This window comes from Centruroides sculpturatus, unplaced genomic scaffold (assembly GCF_000671375.1).
Source record: "Centruroides sculpturatus isolate CEXI.00-Female unplaced genomic scaffold, Cexi_2.0 scaffold447, whole genome shotgun sequence".
Lineage (NCBI taxonomy): Eukaryota > Metazoa > Arthropoda > Arachnida > Scorpiones > Buthidae > Centruroides > Centruroides sculpturatus.
The window spans coordinates 360947-385740 of NW_019384728.1; the positions used below are offsets into that span (position 1 = coordinate 360947).

Genomic DNA, 24794 nt, shown 5'->3' on the forward strand with positions numbered 1-24794 from the left:
TATATATATATATATAATATATAGAACTTTTCATCTTGACTTTATTCTATAAAATGTTAATAAAAATATTTTAAAAATCAAAATAATTTACAAATATTTATACATCCTTTATCACACAACTAAAACAGAGCATTTCATGAAATACTAAATGATTTTATATACACAAATTTCCAGAGATCATATCTGAACCTGGAATTAAAATCACATTTTGTATGCAACATTTAATATAAAGATTTAAGCAAAATTTGATACGATAAGTTTATATATCAAATAATTGTAAAGCAATATCAAATTTTGATTAATGTTTCCTCCGATTCTCCCGATAATTCCAAGGTATGATAGAAATTAACATTAGGATCTACTACTTGCTCATCACAATTGATAGATTGAACAGAATAGGTGGTGTGACTAGTACACTCTTCCGATATCGGTGCCAAGACTGGTTGATGAATTCTTGTGCTTGACAACAAAGCTAAATAAAATAAATATTAATATTTATAATGGATATTTCATAAATACAAAGTAGCAAGTAATTTTATTAATATTCAATTAATGTCAAACTCACTCAAATAAATTCTCTGTATTATCACTTACAAATTAATTCTTAGCATGTTTGAATGGAATAAATTAGCAACAATATTGATAATGTTAAAAAATGTAAAAGTTCAAATATTGAGATTTGACTAAGTTAAATCCATATTTGATCAATAAATAAACTGTTTGATATAATAAATGTTTGAAATGTTATATTGCCCATTTTTATTAAAAATGTGTTCCATATAAAGTTGATTGAATATGTGCGTGCTAACAAATATACTATTGAATGCTCTATTTACTATAAACTCCAGATTTATTTCTTGAAAATATAAACAATCATATAAAGTGAAGGAATCTGCTTCATAACATGTGTGTTTTTAGACATAGAAAGTTCAATATCTAGATATATACCGTATTTTGACGAGTATAAGTCGCACTTTTTTTTACTACTTTTTGGGGCTCAAAATCATGGTGCGTCTTATACTCGACAGGTAACCCTTTTTACAGTGAAATTATCTATAGTAGTGGTCCACTCTAGGGACCAACCTGTGCAGTGGTCCGTTAAGCACATGGTCCCTCAACCGAATGGCTAGAGTACCTAGATTATCAGAATAGTGACACACGAGTCATCGCCACCATGTTCTGTCGACTGTCATCGCATGACCTCTGAGTTTACATTAAGAAATTACAATTATTTCAGTTTAATAAAGGTATCGATTCACCCATCCGTCATATTCTGGAATAAAAAAACGAATAAAATGCAATCTCCCATTTTAAAAGTTTTTTTCTAAATTTTCTGTCTCAAAATAGGGGTGCGTCTTATACTTGACAGCGACTTATACTTGTCAAAATACGGTAATGCCCAAAATCTTGTCTTTCACAGGATCTACAGCATCTTAAATTTTAAATTTATATAGTTTTAAGATAGTTTGATATATTGTTATTGAATATGTTTAAATGTAATTTATACATGTTTAATAATGATATATTTGACACTTGAGTAGGTCACATATAATGCTGCTTCATATTTATACTTCACTGTACAATTAAAAATTAATTCTAATTATATTACAAGTATAAAAAATTCCCACTTATTATATATTCTTACGGTCAATATTTTTAACAAATGAATATTTGGGATTTACTAACAACACCTCATAACAATTACAATAATGTTTTAGTAATTATTTTTCAAAACAGGATAAAGGTAGTTTCAAATACACTGTTTTGTAGTTGTTTTAATGCTTCTTTATAAGAAAATACTGTTAAGAATTATTTATATGTTCCTTTGATCTGATATTATTGTTAAAATTATTATTTTTCTAGTAAAAGTTTTGATAAAATCTTGCAAAATTTTAAATATTACTTTTGTCATATTTACAATAAGAAAAAATATTTTGCATGTTTTAACATTTAAAATTCATTAAAGATACACGTTTGCCTTCGAGGCTACATTTGTCAATTGGCAATCATTGTTATTATGACAATGTTTGAAAATAAAAGAAATATTACATAATATTTTTTCATTTCAAACTTTATTGTAACAATAATAAAATTTATACTCTTGCCAAATGTTATGTAATAAAATAATAATCTTAAATTGTTGTTTCTATGAAATTTTTATATCAATAATTTATAATTTTAATTATATACTTTTTGAAACTTTTTTTTATTAATGATATATTGACATAACTTACTTCATTATCTATATTTTTGAAAGTATTTATAAAATTACACTCTAAACTTTATTATTTCTTAACATATTTTAGAAATTGAATTTTTTCTTGCATTTTACATATGAATAATAATTGTATTATTATTATATAAGCTTATGTTAACAAGTATTAGATATACAAAAATTTTGAAAGAAATATTTTCCACATTTATCCATTAAGTTGATGGGTTTGAAGATATCAATTTTGTTTGCTAAATAGTAGAAATATTCTGATCTATGAAATTAAAGCTATATAATTTATAAAACACCTTGATATCATAAACATAAGATATAGAATGAATTCATACACAGTAAATCCCTGCTAACTTGGAGTGATAGAGGTGAAAGTTGTCCAAATTTATGAAAATCCAAGTTAGCAGGGCATTTTGTCAGATGATGTCGAAAATGATTATCAGAGTTGTTTGCTGTGCTAAATTGCAAGGCCAGAAACTAGTGATTGGAAAAGTAAAATTCCTAGATTTTTTAAAGATATGAAACGTTTATTGGTGTTGATTACTGTTCAAATGCCCAAATGACAACTAAGCTTGTTAATAACTAATTAGTTAAATAAAATATAAATTTGAAATAAAGATTATTTTGTTGTACAGCACATTCATGCATTAACATTATGCCAATTAAAATCATTAAAACAATATTCCTTCCTGTGAATATATCACCACTAATTCAGCCATCTGACCAAGGAATCATAACTAACAAAGATATACTACAGAAGTGGTGTATGCAAGAATTTTAAAACTAGATGATAATCAAAGTTATTGAATAATTATCTGGAAAATCATTTAACAAAATTAATGAAAAGCAACATAAAAATAATCTAGATCTTCCAACAAATGCAAGCTTTTTGAGTACTTTATCATGGTATACAGTGCAAATGTGTTAAGTTTCAAAAACATTATAAGTACAGTATTTCATAATGAAATATGCCAAAAAATAAATGGCAAATAATGCTGAATAAACTACAAATAATTATTATTATAATTAATAAACTTTAAGTTAATTATTAAATTCATTTTAAATAGTTTTAATAGTTATAACATGACTCTAAATTATCCGATTCAATAAAACTGGAATTTCTATTAATTGTGCTCCAAGTATTTTCATCACATAATGTTATCACTTGTTTATCATCATCAATGTAGGTTAGCCCCAAAGTTATTAATCTGTTGTACATTATGTATGAATATTATAGTTGATGGAAGTGATATTAAATACTTTTTACTTGAAAAACATTCTACTCATATTAAATGAGCATTCCATATAGAAAATAATCCCCTTTTACATATCATAAATAACAGTATCTTCTATTTGTTATTTAATACAAAAAATTAGTACTTTAATTTTTAATTTGCAAATGCTGATTTTATATTTCGTTTAATAAACATTAATTATCAGTATAATGACTAAGAGTTTATTTTTGAAAAGAGGAAATCAAATTGAAAATTCAACAACTGGAATTAACACGTTAATTTTTTATGGATAGAAAGTTGTATTTAGCCTTAAAAAAATTTTTTTTACTATGTTAAGAAAGTTGTACCACTATACAGTACTCTAAAACAGTGGTTCTCAGTTATAAATCCACTTAAACAGAATCACAGATAAACTGTGGACTACCTACAGCAGTGTTTCCCAACCTTTTTTGTGCTATGCTCCACCTAAGCCTTTCTAAAATTCTTATGCCTCCCTAACATACACAGTGGCTATACGGTTAACTTAAACTCTGGACGAGTCCATTTTCGAATTGCCCCCCGTGGGCATGGGCCCCATGTTGGGAAACACTGACCTACAGTATGTCAACTTAACCTTAGATAATGACTGTCATGGGCCAAAATAATCTGTTTTCCAGCAACCTAATGTGAGGGAGAACTTATATGATACATGAAAATGTCTTCTCTCTGGTTAAACATCGTAGAAATACATTTTGGAAAATAGACTAGATTAGTTTTTAGACTATCTGGTGTGTGCTTGCAGACAAACAATGGTTCTCAAACCATACTTTGAGAGTAACTGCTCTACAGGACAATGTTTTTTGCCAAATAAACTCTGCAATTTACAGATAAGCTGTCTGAAGTTTGTATAACAAATATGTAAATTTTAAATATCTCTTTCATTACATTATTTGTTTTTTTATTACCATATCAATTTAAATGAAATAAAAACTATCATCATTGATCTAACAGTTCTACTTCATATATAACAATATTTCTACACAATAAACAAATAAATAATTAATTTTTAAAAATAAAAACATTTAACTCTTCTTTAAAAAGTGTTTGATGGAAAAATTATTAATGAATTTCCAATAGAAAACAGATGAGAACTGTTAAATTTACAGAGTAAACAGTTTATTTAAATAGATTTTTTCTGATTTTTTACATTGAAAACAAACAGTGTGATAAAATCAATATGTTGACATAAAATACAAATCTAAAATAGTGAGATGTCTTCTTTGCAGTAAGTAAAGTTTATTCAACAAAAAAGTCAAGCCTAAAAAATATATAAAAATTGTTAATTCCAAAAATTATAAATCAAATCAATTAAAGACTGCTGGATTTATTCAGATTAAAAGATTGGCCCAGAGTTTGTATTTTTACGAATTCTAAGCTCATCTTGAGCTTTAGCTGTATGCACAACCTAGACATTTCTAAAAACTTTGAACAGAAATGAATTATTAATTTCTGTAATTAGTATTTAAAAAAAAGTAATTTGCTTTGTCGTTTATCTAGAAAATATTTAAGTTAAAGGAATATAATAACTTTAGACTTTAAAATTTTATCTAATTAGAAGTGCAACCACATCCTATCTATTTATAGATACTATCTCACTACAGGAGAGTATTTGTCTACTCTACAACAGACAAAAACTTCCAGTATTAAACTTTAAGCAGGCAAAGCCTCTCACTTTTCGTTAATTCTGCTAAAACTAATAAATGACTTGAAACGAGAAGTACACCTGTGTCATACTATGTTAACCATTTAAGTTCAGTAATGTTTGAAATTGCAGGCAAATTCTAACTTATGAAATTTTTATTTATGTTGAAGCAATTCAGAATCAACTACCAAGTAGATTCGATAAGATATTCACCCAAACCAAGATTACAATATGTAAAGAGTAAACCAACTAAAAGTTTAATTGTAAGGAGTGAACTTGGCAAGGAGTTTCGGACATTATCCCTCGAGTCTGTAGTAAATAAATGTTCAAGATTTAAGTTTTTCTCATAATACACAGTGGTGCAGTAACAAGCACAATCTACTACTTTGAGGTATTGACAAGTCTATCCTTTGGAAACAAACTTCTTTTTTTTTAATTACCCAATATGTTTTTGAAATAAAAGAAATTTTTAGTAGTAAAAAATTTAAGTGATTTTTCAAGGAAAACTATAAACTTATCAAAAAATGGTACACAAATGTATAGTACTAAAACATTCTCAACTGTTCTATCTTACTTGGTTTGTTGGAAACAAGATCCAAAAATATTACAATTTTAGTACCATTAAGACAATGGTACTAAATATGATGTTCTATTAAGTACAAACAAATCTATACAAAAAATTTATGAGTTTACAAAACAATGTTTTCTTGCAAAAGCAAATTCTCTTAATATCAATAATTAGCAAATTAGTTTCTATCAAAGAAAAAGTAAGATTCTTCTCCTTATTGTACATCAAGAGGATGACTCAGCATGAAAATACCATTAAATGTTTTATCTCAATGTTAGTATTCAAATTAGGAAGCATTGATGCAATTTATCCTCCTCTGTGAACATACAAAAATTCAATTCCAAACAGGAAGATTATACTTTCCTTTGTGCGGGAATAATCATTTTAATGCTCATAAAGATAAATATAAATTATTAAAAGAAACTGAATTTATATCTTTTTAACTTCTAATTGTGACATCTGTTGTTAATATTGAAGGTATGTTGTGTTAAAACATGGTTAAGATAGAAATTGGAGCACTTTGAACATTAGAACAAAATTTATATATATATTATCCTTTAATGTATATTTAAATTTTGTTCTAGAATTATTTGATCTGAATTAAGAATTTATCATTGCTAAATGTAAGATATTTTCTAATATTATGCTACAGAATATTTTAGAAATTGAATTTACTAAATGTAGATTTTTAAGATCAAATTCATTGTGATTAAATTATGTTTTTTCTAAATATTAAGCACTCTTTATGGCAATTTTTAGTAAATACTTGCAATTTATTTCTAGTCATTTGAAATGACATTGTCAACAAGTTGCAAGAGAATATTTATAATGTTCTTGTGGCTTGTTGAGATCATTATTTGAAAATACACCTTAAAAATTAAATTCTGTCAGTAATAAATGAGATAAATTCATCAATTCTTTTATTAAAAAATATTAACAATGAAGTGTTTTCAATAACTTTTCCATAGTTTTGTAAGATATAATACAAAGATGACTAGTCATATATAAATCCTTGAATATAAAAAATAATTAAATTAAATACTGACCATGTATTATAATTTTGTTTTCAAAATTTTATTNCAAAGAACCTGAACCTTTCCAAACACCTGCACCAGGTTCATATAACATCGAAGGATTATCCAGAACAGGAAAAGAAACAATACCAGCACCAACTATATCTGGGAGGAACAAGGAACCTGAACCTTTTCAAACACCTGCACCAGGTTCCTACAATATTGAAGGGTTATCTAGAACTGGAAAGGAAACTATACCTGCTCCAACCATTTCTGGAAGAAATAAAGAACCGGAAGCATTCCAAACTCCTGCACCAGGCTCCTATAGTCCAGAAAAATGTGATAAAGTGCTCAATTCATCACCAAGATATTCTTTTGGATTAAAAGGAAAAGATGCTAAAAGTGATGAAACACCAGGTATGTATAATAATTACACTGCATATAAAATTAATTAAATAATGTAAACGTTAAAAGTTAAATGATATATTTCAGCTCCCAACTCATATAAAATACGCTCTTCATTGGGATCAAAAGATAGTACTCACATGCAATCACCTAGCTACTCAATGTGTGGAAAAGCAAATGGGTTGTGGGATGAACGTAAAAATGTAAGTTTCTTTTCAAAATAAATATTAACAATAGCACTAATCCAGAATATATTATAAAATGCAAATAAATTCTAAAACATTAGATGCCTGGTCCTGGAACTTATTCTATACCTGAACCCGAAAAATATAAATCTAAATCTCCAAGCTATTCTCTCAGCGTACGAACAAACATTCCTTCTGATCACACAAAGAAACCAGGTCCTGGAGCACACTCACCAGAAAAAGTAAGTTTCTTTCTGTGTATAAAATATTAATCAGAACTAATATTTCAAAACAATCTAATACTAACTACCTTACTAACATTTAGTGCTATCTTCACCATTTAATAGGTGTGGATCACCAAACAAACCTCGCCTTGTTATAGCTTTGGAATTAAACATAGTCCATATACTGCTCCTATTCTTGACCCTTCAATGTTTCAGCGGTATGTTCTAAACACCGCTAAGCACTTGCATAACAATATAAAAAATGGTTTATTAGAAAATAGTTATAATTATTAAACAAAATTGAAATGCATGCTTAAAGTGAAACATTTTAAAATAAGCATTACAAATAAACTCACAGATTCAATTTTATTTTCACAGACAGTGATGAAGCATGGACCAGCTTATACTTTTGGAGTTCGCCATTCTCCACACGCCAGCAATGTAGACAAATCTCCTTAAGGAACAAAATTATTCCCAAGAAATCCCATTGATTTCCTAGGTACTTAATAGAACAAATAATACTTATAAAGCTTCTTTATAAATTTTATATTTTTGTAAGATATTGCAATAATATTCATATTGTGCTTCATAAAACCTGAAAGTGCCAGGAGCTGTACTAATAATCATGGGATAAACTGCACTGCCATAGAAAAAACAAAACTTTTTTTTATTATGTAGCTTTTTTTGAGTTCCTGTTATGAAATGATTAAATTTGATTATATACAAGCCTTGATTATCTTTAGACTCGTTGAATGTTTTAAACATTTATAGAGATTATAAATTGGCAAATTTCTGGAAAAAAGCAATAACAATTGACATGATGTTCCTTAATTCCAAAATATTTTATAACTGTTTTATTTTTAAATTTTTTATTTAAAAGCTTTCACTTGTCATCAGATAATCAAGGTTCATTATAAATGCAATTCTCAATCATTTCATCAGTACATTTTATGTGATATAAAAAAACTAACCCGGTGACAGGATATGTAGAACAAATTAGAAAGTTTGTGATAAAATATAGTTTTGTAAAAAGTTTGAGTCCCAAAATTATTGACAGCATCATCAAAAACAAAATATCATTTATTTGAAAAATTAACAATTTATATAATATATATATATATATAATATATATACAGGTAAAACTGCTTAGGCGACCACCTGCATTCGACGGCCCAAACGAAAGAAATGCAAAGTGCTGTAGTTAGATCATGTTAAAGTTATCACAACAGCAATTAGCGGCGAAGTTTAACTGTGGGAAAACGAAATTTATTAGTAGACCTACAGTATTTTCCTTGGGGGTATAAAATATCGTACACGATACAATTAATCGGCTGATCTCATCGTTTGATAAAATTTATTTATATTTATTTATTTTGAAGCTCATATACAGTACATGTGCATTAAATAGTTTCTGTATCAACCTACCTTATTTTCACGATATGTTTAGAAAAATAATATCCAAGTAATTTTCGCACGCGAAATATTAAAAAAAAACAACAAACGCATTAATGCAAAAATCAGTTTTACAGGCAACCTTCCTTTTTCGATTCCTCAATGACAATCGCGGAATGTAATGAAATCGTATAATGAGAAATAATAATAAAATCGTTTTATTATTAATTAATAATTTTTCTGATTGTACTTAAGAAAATATTAAATAAATACAGCATTTTTAAAGTTAAAATAAGAATAAACTAACGAAAACCAAAACCAAAGTAATGGAGAGATAGGACGGACTTGTATATCGACCACGTAATACACGAAACTGAGGAGCAAACGAAAAGAACCGAGTCGAATTAATTAAGTCGGAAGAAAGAAAGTATTCATTATATTCTAGAAAATGCGACTATTTTATTAATCTTTAAAATATTGGTATTAATTCTGTCTTATAAAATCACAACGACTCCTGTTAATCGAGTTATCCGATAAGAATAAAATACACCTTGAGTTTTGCTTAGTAAAATACGTACGAAAATACGGGATTACAGTACCACCTGTATTAGACAACCACCTGTCTTAAAGACTACTTTTTGAAGGAACCGTGGGTGGTCGCCATAGAAAGGTTTACTGTATATATCTACTGTTATCCTGTCACATAAGTGCACAAANGTTATCTGGTTTTTCCCACGTCTAAAACAATAGTTTTTTCACAAAAACGAAGTAATATTTTGTCGATATTTTAAACATATTAATAAAAATTTATAAATGAAACCCAGGGGCCTTTCGGATCTCACATCAAAATTAAAATTTTCTATTAGTTTTAATTTGTAATTTCCATAAAATTTTTAATGAAAGTATTAATTTCCTGAATACAAAAAAAGATACTGTATATGAATTTTATGGAAATTTATTATTTTATTACATTTCATAAAAAATTTTAATACATCTGAGATTCTATCTTGATATAATTGAAAATAAAAGTTTTCGATAAATTTCAATACATTTATCTTTTTTACAGGCAATTAGTTCCCAAATAATTTTTTTTAAAGTTTGATAGATAATTGTAAGTATATCACTGTTAAAACGTTTTTTTTTCATGATTTTCAAAAATCGTTTAAAAGTTTCATAAATATTATGAAAATGTTCGTTATCATTTCTTGTAATAAAGTTTGTTATGAACGTAAACAAATAACAAATGATTCAAAAATGTAATTACGTTTTTTAATATCAGTAGTCTACGATATAATGAATATAAGATACCAAGAATAATCTGCTTCAAGTTAGTATTAAAATTATATGTAATAAAAAACCAGAAATTTTCTTGAAATAAAATATTCAACTTTAGTAACTTTTACTGCTTATTCAAACATGACAAACATCGTGTCATTCTGATATGCATGTTTTTTTTAATTTTTTTTCTTTTGCATTTGATTAAATCACTTTATCTACAGTAGCACCTTTGGTAACTTGTCACTTTGGTACCTTATGATTTTATTATATTTTGAAAATTAGTTGTCCACAATTAATTAGTCAGACGGATGAAAGTTTCTTTCGTGTCTTTTAAGCGAATCGTCGTCTAAAAATTGTTCACTACAGAACGGACATTGCAATTTAATTTCTTCAACGTCCATTTCTGGGAAGAAGATCACTTGTGAGGAGCCTTCCAATTTGAGAATTTCTAAATCGACATTAATATTTTCAAGGAATTCTTCACATTCTTGTAAAGTAAAAAGATTCTCCTCTGATGAAATATCTTCAGATTCAATTGACTGTGGTCTTTGAAAACTTGTTGATGGTTGTTCAAACGATTTTTTCTGCTCTCGTTGAACATCTTGTGTCTTTTCCTGAAAGTGAATAACATAAATATCATAATTGTACACAATTTACTACTTACAATTCACAATTTTAACAAATTATAAGTAGTTAATAACATTCAGAATAATCGGTGAACGAATATAAATGCATTTCAGTAAAGTAATATTTTTACAAGAAAAATAATTGTTAATTTCTGTGAAAACAAAAAGTCATCGTTTTTAATTATTCGATACATATTTCTGTAAAGCCACGAAACAAAGACTTTCACACATCAAAGTAAATTTCCCTACACTCATGTATTTGTATTTGAGTGTTTATATCCTTATAATTATTCCTCAGACAACTAAACGAAATTCGATGTCCATAAATTGTCATTCAATCGTAATGAGTAAAAATAAAGTTTATTTATGAAAATTTAAATTTTCTGAAGTGGAATTGCATGTAATAACTTGTAATTTGGAAAATTAATTTAATGTCTCATCTCGTATATATGAAGTGATATAGAAACGTTTTTTCGTTACTGGCTGCTTATCGAATGACTCCTACTTTATACAAAAACTGCTTGGTGTGCGTGTTTAGAATATATGTGATAAATGAATATTGAAACAATGTGTGCTCATTAAATAAGTGAAGTTACTCTTATAATGTTTTTACTCTATAACACGGTTGTGTGTTAAAAGTTTAGTGACTAACGTATTTTAACACTTACTTCGGAGCAAGATGGAGCTTTTTCTTTCGGATGGATCTTTCTGATGTGTCTGTTTAAACTACTTTTGAAATTGAAAGTGTCGTTGCAAAAGTTACACGAAAATGGCCGCTCTCCGGTGTGAGTTCTCAAGTGACGTCTTAACTCAGCGGCAGATGCACAAACTTTTAGGCAAAAATTACATTTACGGCTTATTATCTTCAGATCGTTTGGTGGAATCTAATTATTCAATAAATTTTTAGTTAATTGTTAACAAAAGATAGAAACATAAATAGTTACTTTCAAATGTAAATGCTTCATGTAAAGTATTTATAAAACTGTTTTGAAACGTTTATTTCCACGATTCATTTTATTGTGATAATGACGTAATTTAAAGTAATATTTACTTTAGATAAAATCTCATCAGAATGCCGTCTGTACGTGTGTTGTTCTAACTCAGTTTTCCGTTTAAAGCTACGTTCACAGTTATTGTAATTGCACTTAAATGGTCTTTCATCGGAATGCACTTTCATGTGGAGTTTCAAGTGACTCTTCCACGAAAAGCTTTTCTCGCATAAACTGCATTTAAACGGCCTTTCGCCCGTATGAGTTTCCACGTGTCTTTCCAATTCGTGTTTACTAAGAAACGTCTGGTCGCAAGTCGAGCATTGATGTTTTCGTTCCTTTTAAAATAAGTCGTTCATTAACAATATATCACTCGTGAAAAAAATAAATTAAAATTATTTACAATAATATTACCAAAATCTGATTTAGTCAGGGTTTTCTAAATATGTAATTTAAGTCGATTATCATCGTTACTTTGTAAAATGAGCAGTATACAACCAAAAGAAAATTAAAATTATTTACAATAAAATCTGCTTATTATAATCACTTTGCCTACACCAATAATAACAAACCTGACTATTTACTTGCCTCACTTAATTAATGTTATTAAACTAAAATTAGTTAAAATTCTGATGCTACCAAGACTGGATATTAAAAGGATATGCTAAAACAATTAAAAAAATTGTATAACTAAAATAATTAATAAATCTTCATTATTACTTAATGATATTTCATCCAGTATTATTTGCCTGATAGTCTTTAACAAGTGATATATAATTGAATAAAATTTGTCAGATATTTAAAACTATGGTATGAAAGCAAATAACAATTAATATTTGATGTTTAAAGTATAAATGCATGTTATCAGTCACATAGTGAGGCTCATGTTATAAAAAGAAATCATAAAATTGCGTATTTATTTAAAGTTGATGAGAACTGAACTAAGTTTTTAGTGTATTTTATGTTTTGGAACCCATTAACTTTGATAACATTTCATTTCTATATTGCAATGATTCAAATATTCTTTGTTCATTGTATAGTACCTAGTAATAATGGATGTTATGTTTAAAATCACTGCAGATTATCTTAATCAGACTATTTCAGAGATATTAGCTTTATACTGTATATTAATTTTTGACTTTATCATTTATTTATTATTAAACCAATTATTAAATCAAAATGATGGAGTATATTCATATTAGACATCCTCAAAACATGAAATGTAGTAGAACCCAATTATAAGAGGACAAAAATTCAGGAAAATTTGACTACAGACCTTTCAAGAATTAATTAATGACATCACTAAAGATGTAAAATTAGTTTCTTCAACATTATTAAATGTACAAGAGAGAGAGAATTATGAGATCAATAAAAACAATTTAAATTAGAACACATTAATTCAATTATCTTTTATATAGACTGTATGCAATTTATTAAAATTTATCTGCAGAAACACTGCAGTTCCATTTAATTTGCATAATTCTGAACAGATATTTTGTGAATTTTAATTAAAAAATGCTTAATTTTTTTATATTTCTATATTTGCCCTCTAAATTATNGCCCGTAAACTTGACACGTGTCGGGCTGTGATTGGAACGACTTGTAAGAAATCAGATTCCTAATAAATTGGAACGTATCTATATCTTATAGGGGGGGTCGACGGAGTAGTTAGAAATAGATTTTATTTTATGAAAACGCGACGCTAACTTTTAAACAATATAAGAATGTAAGTCCGTCGACCATTTCTGGTTGGAGATCGAATTAAACTTCGATTTTGACTTCTCCCGCGCCCCCCGAAAGGTTTCGAATTGTCATCAGGTGACGAGGAGAGACCAATCGGAAAGGGCAATCCGAGAGAAAACGGATAAAACCCTGGAAATTCAAGGACGCGACAGCTTTTTCTCCCGAAAGTTCCAAGTGATGGATCTATTGTTGTGTGTGTGTCTCGCGCCCATCTTCGTCTCCATCTCCCGACCTCGGATTGACATCTTTCCCTCAATGGAAGTCGACCGCATCTTCCCGGAGTTGTTGAGACATGATGGAATGGTTCATTCATGAACAAGGGACACTCCTTCAAGATGGGACTATCTTGGAAAGGAGAGGAAGACCCAGAGGCTGCAGCCGCTGCAGAACTTCCAAGATCGCGGAAATCTTGTAAGCTTTTGTGTTTAATAAATGGTTGTGTTGTTCGTAAACGAAGCATCTATCTCTCACTCACTGCTTTCACACGTCATTGATTGTTACCGCTCGGCAATCCAAACGGCAAGGGAAACGATGACGATATATGTTGCCTATTATCATTCATCGAGTTTTTTTATTTCTACCCCCTCGGCCCCCACATATCCATTTGGTACCAGTTGACCAGTTAACATGCATTACTACATACAACTTGAAAGTCTCTTCTACAGTGTTGTACATTTAAGTTTAACATCATTACAAATATCTCACTGCAAAGTAACTTTTTGGACACCCTGCATTAAAAAGTCCAATCTTGTTTACTGGACAATCACATCAGAATTCTTTTTAATATTGCTCATTCATAGCCTATTCCAGAAGATGCTGACATTAAAATCAACAAAAGTACTTGAACTTAAACTTGTTATATTGTCTTATTTCTAATTTAAAACCTGTATAACAGGTTATATATTACATCATTATCCATAATATCCTAAATTGCTTCATTAAGACAAACAGATATGTTACTAATTCCACTTAATATTTCCAAAAATTTATACAATTTTTTAAAAAATTTTCTTCACATCATACTTATAACCTTTCAAGATAATTATAAACTTATATTAATTTTAATTCTTAGAAACATTAAATCTTACTTCAGACCAAATCATCATCATATCAAATTAACATTTAAACATTGATATACCATATTTCTTGTAATAATTGTCCATTATTCTAATAATCACCCAAATAAATACTCTTGTAATAATTACCCATCTATCTTGTATTGTGAGGTAAACTGTACCAGTCAACCTAAATACTGGTATATCAGTAATGTTTGATATTATCCAGTATCAAGATTTATTATGTAATATATTTTTCAATATCAAAGTTGGGAAAATTTATACTAGGTAATACTGTTATCAACATTTGATATTACGGAAACTGGAAATTATCAAAATTCATGAAGTTAATTACAGTAATTTGAGTACTTTGTTCAAATTATTTCATATATTTTTCACACTTCCAATTTAACTAGTTTTATGTTTGTTATTTCTTTGGAATTATGTGTTTTTCCTTCTTACAATGTCAATACTTTTTTACTACAAAGAAAAATGCCCAGTGGCAATTATTACAGGAAATACAGTAATTACATTGTTAACATTTACATAAAGTATGAATTAGCAACAAGAAACAAGTAATGTAATCTATACTGTCCCACATATCAAAAATTACATTTATATAAAAATTCTTCAAGCATACTGTTGAATTTTATTATCAAATAATTATTTCTATTAAAATTATTTTCAAGTAATAATTAATAAAAAGTAACAAAGTTAATATCATTTAACAACTTGAATCTGACAATCACCATAGGTATTTTTAACCAATCAGTTAAGCAAAACTATTTTAAAATAAATTTTAAGGTCATGTAAGAGAAAAGTTTATGAAATTAGTTTTTTTTTTTTTTACCAGATTAAAAGATTAATTTTTACTGTAAATTATTTACAGTAAAAATTATTTATTCATGTACAATTCTACTCCAATTTATATAAGTCAATTATTTTTAAAAATTCAATCCACAACAAAAAATTATTCATCTGACAGAATATGGCAACATAATCATCTGCAATCTGCCTAGAAAGAGTACATCTCAGAAGGACTTTCAATAGGAAACTGACTCCTATTTAGCTGTTAGTCATGTGAAGAAAACAAAATCCCACATGGTCAAGTGCGAATCCACAAGCAACTACCAGTATTCAGTGATTTTTATCCATCTGGCTGCTGGTCAACTCAACAAAAAATTAATGTTACAAGACATAATAAAGAAGAGATTTTCAGTGCTCTTACTGTGTTTTGAGGTTTAAAAAATAGGACTTTCTGGAGAAATAGTAGAATAAATAGGACAAATTTAACCTTAGACAACTAAACTTAATTCTCAGTTACATTATAACTACACATTCGTCAAGCAGACTACGCATTAAAAAACATTAATATCAACAAAATTGTTTAATAAAAATAGGAACTTGTTTTATGGCACCAAGTATGGTTAAGTAGGAACTAAATAAGAACAAAATATTTAGGAAATAACATATGTAACAACTGTGTGTAATCTTAACATTATGGGAGTCGCAAATTGCATTCTTGCATTTCATGCAATGGTGTTTTGTCATTCTACGAGCTTTCGATGGACATAAATAGCATATTTTATGCGAATTCAATGCAGAATGAGTAGGTGCTTCTACACTGGGCACATCACCTAGAATATCCCGTAGCATGGTTCTAATATCAAGCCTCAAAGGCACCATCTGTAACCGCTGTTGTAGCTAGGGCTGCATGAGTTGGTCTCCCATCCTCATAAAGAAATCCCTCCGAGACATCGGTTTTTTTTCTAATGTTATTAGAGACATAGATAGCATAGCTGTTGATTGCCAATAGGTTTAGCATATTATAAAACACACATAGTGGCCACCTTTTGGTTTTTCTGTTATTATATATGTGTTATTCATATTTGAACACATTTGATCTACTGTGTCTACCGCACCCTTTGTACTATTATAAGTGTATTATTTGTGGTTTTCTTGTATTTTCATTGATGTTAGGTTGATTATGAATAGTTGACAAAACATAAACAACTTTATTTGCCTTGGCTTTGTACGAAACTAATGTCTTATTGCTGTCATAACAAAATATTGAAGTACCATTAGCGCGTGATTTAGAATTTTTTAATTTTTCAGGAATTTCTCTTTTGTTACTTCTAAGAGTGCCAACTAAGGTCAAATTATAAGGTGACTTCAATAGTTCACTTGCCAAAGATACAGATGTGAACCAGTTATCCATAGTAATGTTACAGTTGGTTCCATGTAAAATAGATGTTATTTCCTTTATGAAAAACATAGCCAATGGTTGATTCTGAGGATCAGTACCTTTTCCCAAATACAGAATGGCATTTATCACGTACTTACTGTTTATGTATATTGTTATGGCAGCAGATGTAATGTACATGCCTTTGCAACAAAGTTACGTAGAAACAAAACTTTAGTCGAGCAGACTATGGGATGGCCGTAAGTCAATTTCTAATTGACGTGTGAACTCAATTGCATCACACACTGCACTGTTTATTTAAATTATTAAGGTAGAAAAAGAATGATTGGCAGGAAGCGCGGGGAAGTTTGTGAATTTCACTTTTGAGCGGAGGTGCGTCATTGTGTGGATCTAGTATATTATCTAGGGTTAAAAACAGACAAAATCATCACTTAGAGGATGTTAGAAAAAATACTATAAAAAAGCAGTCTCCAGTATATTTATTTGATAAAATACATCCTCATTAACAAGCAAAGGAAAGATAAATTTAGTATATACACATACACACTATGAATCTTTTATTTACTATATTATATTATATATAGTAGGACTTTGTTCCTATGAACCAGTTCTGCAGACTTTTATCAATTCTCTAAAATGAAAGTGAAGATGAAATGGATTCCAATCAGCCACTTGGGTGGAAACCATAAAGACATCACAGAAAATGATTTCTAAGACTGTTCTGATAAGTGATATGGATATTGATATTACAGAAGTTTACTTTGAAGCTGATCTCACTGATCTAATACAAGAGATTCCACATGTCTGTACCAAAAGTTTAAATTGTTTTTAACTCTACTTCACATTTCTATATATAAATTATCTTTACAATTTTTTTTCATTAATAATTGATTTGTAAGAATAGAAAAAACAGATCTTATTATGGCTTGATATGCTGTTGAGTATGGCACACTCAACTGCCATTAGCATTGACTTATGTAAACTGGCATAAAACTCAATATTTTCAAGAGTGATGAAGACATCCTGTCCTTATCTTATGCAGTACATTCTTCCTTTATTTTAAAAACATTTCATTATATATTAATAGTCTTGACAGTGGATTTGTTGCTCTATATTGTTCAAAACTTTTGCCAAATTTATTTCTCAGAACTGATTTAAGATAAGTGATTCCATACATTGTTCTTTCTCTTATGAATTATGTGATCAATAAACATTTTCAATGGTAATTTACATACAGATGAACATCTACATTTTTTTTTGTTTAATAATACAATTTTAAAATTAAAAGCTGCATTTAATTTATCATCTCCTTCCTTTAAAGTATTGTACATACATAAATAAATATCTTGTGTAATTTCACATTTTAAGCATTATTTTGGAAAATTTTGGAAAATTCTTCGCAAAAATCTTCTATTTCCCATACAACATTCTTTTCGGTTATCACAGTTTAAATTATTGCGGTGCTTTTCCTGGCAACATCGACTGCAATAACTGGGGTTTCCCTGTATATCATTTCATTATTTTTCTTTAAAGGATAAACTTATAAGAATAAATTATGTAAGTTCTCTTTCCAGAGATATCAAGTAATATGATATTTTATTATTTACATGACATAATGTTAAACTTTAAACAGAATGAACTCAGACAACAGTTAAAATTCTGTATTATCATCATTCAGAAAACTTTTTGACGTTGCAAATCATATTTTGTCTTTCAAAACACAAATATATTTTACTAATAAAATATACTTACCTAATTTTAGTAATTTGATCATTCTATTAACTTGTCAAATTCATTCCTTCACTTGAATTGAATTTTAAAAATCCTACTTTTATTTTCATTTACACAAAATAATAAGACTATAAAACTAAGTTTTTAATTCTAATTTATAATACAGAATCATCTAAATATTTTTTGTTTAAATATATCATTTAAACTATTTTTAGATAAATTTATGACAACACATCAAATTTCTCCAAGTTTTATAAAATCACGACACACATCTACTAGGTTCTGCCTGTCACCAACAAATGACTTGACAAATAAAGATTCTGAATATTATAGATTGATGCTTATTATCATATGACAAAACAACAATATTTTGTCATCAGTAGATTTATTTACACAAATTAATCTTAAAATAAAATATGTACGATTCAAAAATTTTTAAAAATCAAGCTTAAGACATTATGTTAAGTATCAGCAATTTACTTTACACATCAGATTTTGTCATACCTAAAAATATGTCATTTTGAAATCTTAGAATTTTTTGTTTGATTCATTGAAAACAATTATTTTGTCATGTTAATAGCACTGCTAACATGACAAAATAATTGATGCTAAACTATATTAATGTTCTAAGTGTATTATGATTCCCAATTGTAAGGGGGATACTTACAAATTGTAAAATTTAGTTACTGTAATTAAATTTAATATAAATTTTAAATCACTTAAGAAAAAGCTTATGTAATTTTATTTAGACTAATCTTATTTTGCTAATTGTGTAATATCAGCAATAATTGTTTCTGAATAAATCTGTACAGCTGTAACAGGATGTATTTTGTTATTAAATTGTAACTATAAAACAATATGAAATTTTTAAGTTATTTTAATAAATTCTTTGTTTTTTTAAGATATTAATGTTACTTTTAATGATGTATACATATAAATAAATAACATGTACTTCTATTCATTTAATCTGATAAACAGGCAATCAAGATGAATTGAGAATGTATACTAGTTATTTTTTTACAACAAAAATAATACTATGAAAAAAATTTAATAACTATAAAAATCAAGTGCAGAAATAGTGATTTCTGTTATTCTTGCATAGTGAAACAATATTATCATCCTATGCTATGTCTATCTCTAACAGGAATGAAAAACTTCAGTCTAAACAAAAGAGTAAGTGTCACTGGTAAATGTTATCACGGATGATAGGTCAGTTGCAGTGGTAGTTACAAGCAAGGGAGTAAAAGAAAATAATCAAAAACTAGTGTAGTACATTTTTTGGTAATCACTAACAAATTCCCTCTAATAGTAGTGTTTGCCTCAGTTCCCTCTAATAGTGGTTTCAGTTTTCTTCACTGAAATGACAATTATAATCATAATTTGCAGCCATTCTAAACCAATTTTAACCATTCTTAAGATAATTTAGGTTAACTGACTTTTGGCCACTACAATACAATATTTATGTATCATTAATATGCAGATAAACATATCAGAAATGTAAGAAATATATTTAAAATTCTGATGAAATTGGCCAAATTCTGACATTTCACTATCTAAGTGTAACTAAATATTATGAATGACTAATCTGTTTGTTTTATATTATCGTCAATCAATCAATATATTGCAAATATTTAATATATAATATATATATTTATATTTACATATAAAAAGCTTTAGAATGTTTAAAATTAAACATCATCATCTCTCCGATAATGAGAGATTTAACAACAAAAGGAGAAAAAAAATATGGAGCCAAATTAAATGTCACTAAGAAACAGTATCCAATATTATTATTAATAAAAACAAGTAAAGCAAATTTAACTATAAGTTATAAATATAAAAAGCTTCATTCTACAAATAATTAGGGAAAAATATGGTAGTCAAACACTAATGGATCAAAAAGTATTAAGAACAGGTTTAAAAACAGCTCACATAAAATGTGGCTTATAAACATAATTTAGTTTATTTCTATGAAATGAGAATGAAGTGCAAAAGCTTAAGAAAATGCATAAAGACAGGACATGCTGTCTAGTAAAATGACTTTAAAAAACAAACAAACCAATGAAATAGCCTGCTTCATGTTATCAAACTAGGATATGTTACTGGTTTGATAACATGCTTTGTCATTGGCTTGCTAATCCTTTTTGTATTAATGTCACTTTACCAGACAACATGCCTAATAAAGCTGGCAATCAAACAAATTATTTACATATAAAAGTCAAAAAAATTCAAAACAATCACAGAAATTATACACATACTTCTATCATCTATATACAGAATACACTAGGAAAATCTATTTCCAATTTGTTAAGAACTTGTGTATGAATTATATTTACATTTTACATATCATTTTGAAGCTTATTTAATGTAGATTAGCTCTATTACATCTATTTCACTGTTTAATTTTGTTACAATAATTGGTAGCAAAAATATGTCCAATTTTGCTCATCATAATGGTGCTCCTCCCAGCCATTCTGAGTATTAAACCTACTCCCACCCAGTATAAAAACACTTCTAAAAATAACTTCTCAAGCTGACATTCTTTCATTAATTTCTGAATATTTTTAATTTTATTAGTGTAAAGATTATTATAAATTAAATTTCATAAATAAAAATTTTATGTAAATAAATTTATTTGCTTCTTTACTTTATCTGTTTATTTGTAATTTAACAATTTATTTACAGTACAACTAGTATAAACATAATAATTGATTATAAATATTTTTTATAAACTACAGTAGAGCGTCGTTTATCCGAAAGAATTCCAGTTGGCAAATTTAAATTTTCGCCAGTGCTGCGGCACTGCAATCTTTGGATATGTCTTGGGCTACTCAAAGTATTTTATGTTTTTGATACTAAATTAACTTCTGAAGTATAATTTTTTATTGTTTTTATATTTTTCAATATATTTATTTTGTTCGTACAAAATAAAAAAATAATTTTTAATGATACAATAGTCTTTGTTAGGCTTAACATCGACGAAAATTCAACGCAAAGTGACAATCAACGGAGAAAAATTAACATGGGATAGGTTAATATATTTTTTCATGCATAATCGGTTATCCGAAATATCGATTTACCGAACATCCCCAGTCCCCAATTGATTCAAATAAACGACGCTCTACTGTATTAAATAAATAATAAAATTAAAAACTGAACATATAACAAAATTATTCAAAAACCATATTAAAAAGTACAAATGTCATTAATTATCAAATTAATAATGAGTTTAAATATAATTTTTTTTACATTAAAAGTTGGCACTCTATAAATTTTATTTTAATANTCTGATGCTACCAAGACTGGATATTAAAAGGATATGCTAAAACAATTAAAAAAATTGTATAACTAAAATAATTAATAAATCTTCATTATTACTTAATGATATTTCATCCAGTATTATTTGCCTGATAGTCTTTAACAAGTGATATATAATTGAATAAAATTTGTCAGATATTTAAAACTATGGTTATTAATAATAATATTGGATACTGTCACTAAGAAACAGTATCCAATATTATTATTAATAAAAACAAGTAAAGCAAATTTAACTATAAGTTATAAATATAAAAAGCTTCATTCTACAAATAATTAGGGAAAAATATGGTAGTCAAACACTAATGGATCAAAAAGTATTAAGAACAGGTTTAAAAACAGCTCACATAAAATGTGGCTTATAAACATAATTTAGTTTATTTCTATGAAATGAGAATGAAGTGCAAAAGCTTAAGAAAATGCATAAAGACAGGACATGCTGTCTAGTAAAATGACTTTAAAAAACAAACAAACCAATGAAATAGCCTGCTTCATGTTATCAAACTAGGATATGTTACTGGTTTGATAACATGCTTTGTCATTGGCTTGCTAATCCTTTTTGTATTAATGTCACTTTACCAGACAACATGCCTAATAAAGCTGGCAATCAAACAAATTATTTACATATAAAAGTCAAAAAAATTCAAAACAATCACAGAAATTATACACATACTTCTATCATCTATATACAGAATACACTAGGAAAATCTATTTCCAATTTGTTAAGAACTTGTGTATGAATTATATTTACATTTTACATATCATTTTGAAGCTTATTTAATGTAGATTAGCTCTATTACATCTATTTCACTGTTTAATTTTGTTACAATAATTGGTAGCAAAAATATGTCCAATTTTGCTCATCATAATGGTGCTCCTCCCAGCCATTCTGAGTATTAAACCTACTCCCACCCAGTATAAAAACACTTCTAAAAATAACTTCTCAAGCTGACATTCTTTCATTAATTTCTGAATATTTTTAATTTTATTAGTGTGTTTTTTAAAGTTTGATTTGTCATTAGTTACAACATTCTAACTAAAGTTTAATAGCTCTGTAAATTGGAGAGATTTCTGAATTAATCATTAGACTAATTATGTACGAAAAAATATATTAACCTATCCCATGTTGAAAATTTTCTCCGTTGCGTGTCATTTCGCGTTGAATTTTCGTCAATGTTAAGCCTAACGTAAACTTTTTAAAATAATAATTGTGGCTATTGTATCGTTAAAAATTATTTCTTTATTTTGTACAAACAAAATAAATATATTGAAAAATATAAAAACAAAAAAAAAATACTTTAGAAGTTAATCTAGTATCAAAAACGTTCGATTCAGCATGACACACAGTCCTCAGAAAGACACCACACAAAACTGCCAGTGCTGCCAGCTAAAACACAAACATAAAAAATATTTGAGTAGCCCAAGACATAGCCAAAGATTGCAGTGCCACAGCACTAGCGAAAATTTAAATTTGCCAACTGGAATTCTTTTGGATAACTGACGTTTCAGATAAATGATGCTCTGCTGTATAAAAAATTAGTTAGAGTATTCTTTTATTTTAAATTGGAAATCTAACAACTTTTTATATGTAGCAAGTTCTCATTAAATGTCATCAATAGATTCTTGGAAACTGCAATGTTAAGAGAAACAGCATATAATGAAACTAATTTACCATAGCATAAATGATATAAACAAGATATACTTTGGTTTATATTATTCTAATTGGATTGTATTTGCAATCTCCAGCATTTATTTCCCACCTCATAGAATCAATTTTACTGTTTATAAAAAAATTCAACAATAATAATTGTAAATACTTGTTAAAATGAAGTATACTTGTATCCTTCCTCAACATTGTTATAATGAAACAATGTTAAGTGAGGACTTGCTGTATTTCTCTTCTCCAACTATACTAGTTGTATTCTTTTTATAGCTTATATGCCATAGATTAATCTCTATAAACTTTTCTTTTTGTTGTTATCTTGTAACATAATACTCAAATTAATAATAATATAGTAATATATTTATGGTATTATTTCTAATTCTATGGTATCAATTCTAATTGTTGAAGTAAAGGAATTCTTTTACAGTATGCTTCATGAAAGAAGAATTTTAATTACTTCAAAAAAACTCAGTCGGCTAAGTGCTTGTGTTCAAGCAGCTAATGCTTTGATTTATCCAATGCATTGGTGAGTGACATTTATGTTTTTATTCTAAATTAATGTTTCATATGATGTCTTGCTTTCAGATGAATATGGTATATGTCAATGCTTGAATAATGTATTTAAACTGAGATAAATTAACAAGCAGTTTTTGAATATTTTTTTTTTAAACTTTTAAATAAAACCATTTGAATTTATTTTTAAATTGAAATTTATGGTATTTGAGTATTTTTATAATTCATAGTTTTATTTTGAAGATTTAAACTGTGTATGATTTTAAATTTTAATTTATTTTTCAGGCAGCATATTTTCATTCCTGTGCTTCCAAATCATCTATTAGATTATTTAAGGTATAAAAAGTACATTTATTGATTTTATATTAATATACGATGAATATTTTTAATGATAAGTGATTTCCATGTTAAATAATAATATATTTTGTATTAAAAATTAAATTTCACATGTGACATATTTGTGACTGAAGGGTCGGCACCTCTTTGGTGCCCTGTCAGGATGACACCACCGCGTCTCGGCGGACACGGAAGCCGCGTTATTTTGGTCACGCGAGCGGTCGCGTAACGGAGCGATCAGAGTCGAGATAGAAGGAGAGAGAACGCACCGGAAGGGATTTACTCAGACGCTTTTTTAATGTAACAACTGTTTAATGGTTAACGATAGGATATACATTAGTGCTGCTGTTTAGATACATTAGGGCTGCTATTAGATACATTGCTCGCTTTAGTATATAATAGTATTAAGATATTA

General features: G+C 27.7%; 2 protein-coding genes across 3 annotated transcripts in view; one reads left to right on the forward strand and one right to left on the reverse strand.

Moving 5' to 3' along the window:
* Window positions 1-8569, forward strand: part of LOC111628149 (chromosome alignment-maintaining phosphoprotein 1-like) — a 13651-nt gene extending 5082 nt beyond the window's left edge. Inside the window, exons 5-9 of one of the 2 annotated variants that reach the window (XM_023371889.1) lie at window positions 6842-7138; window positions 7214-7329; window positions 7413-7553; window positions 7659-7753; window positions 7914-8569. In XM_023371889.1, the coding sequence (XP_023227657.1) occupies window positions 6842-7138; window positions 7214-7329; window positions 7413-7553; window positions 7659-7753; window positions 7914-7920 (656 nt within the window). In that variant the 3' untranslated portion in view covers window positions 7921-8569. The remainder of the gene's footprint in view (window positions 1-6841; window positions 7139-7213; window positions 7330-7412; window positions 7554-7658; window positions 7754-7913) is intronic. The other variant, XM_023371891.1, reaches the window with a different exon arrangement.
* A 1647-nt stretch (window positions 8570-10216) lies between these two features.
* Window positions 10217-14669, reverse strand: LOC111628161 (zinc finger protein 525-like). The gene is made up of 4 exons (XM_023371903.1): window positions 14652-14669; window positions 11883-12158; window positions 11500-11715; window positions 10217-10819 (listed from the first exon to the last, which is right to left on the reverse strand). Exons 1-4 carry the CDS (start codon window positions 14667-14669, stop codon window positions 10502-10504), a joined length of 828 nt encoding a protein of 275 aa, XP_023227671.1. The 3' UTR covers window positions 10217-10501.
* Between the last annotated feature and the right edge of the window lie 10125 nt (window positions 14670-24794).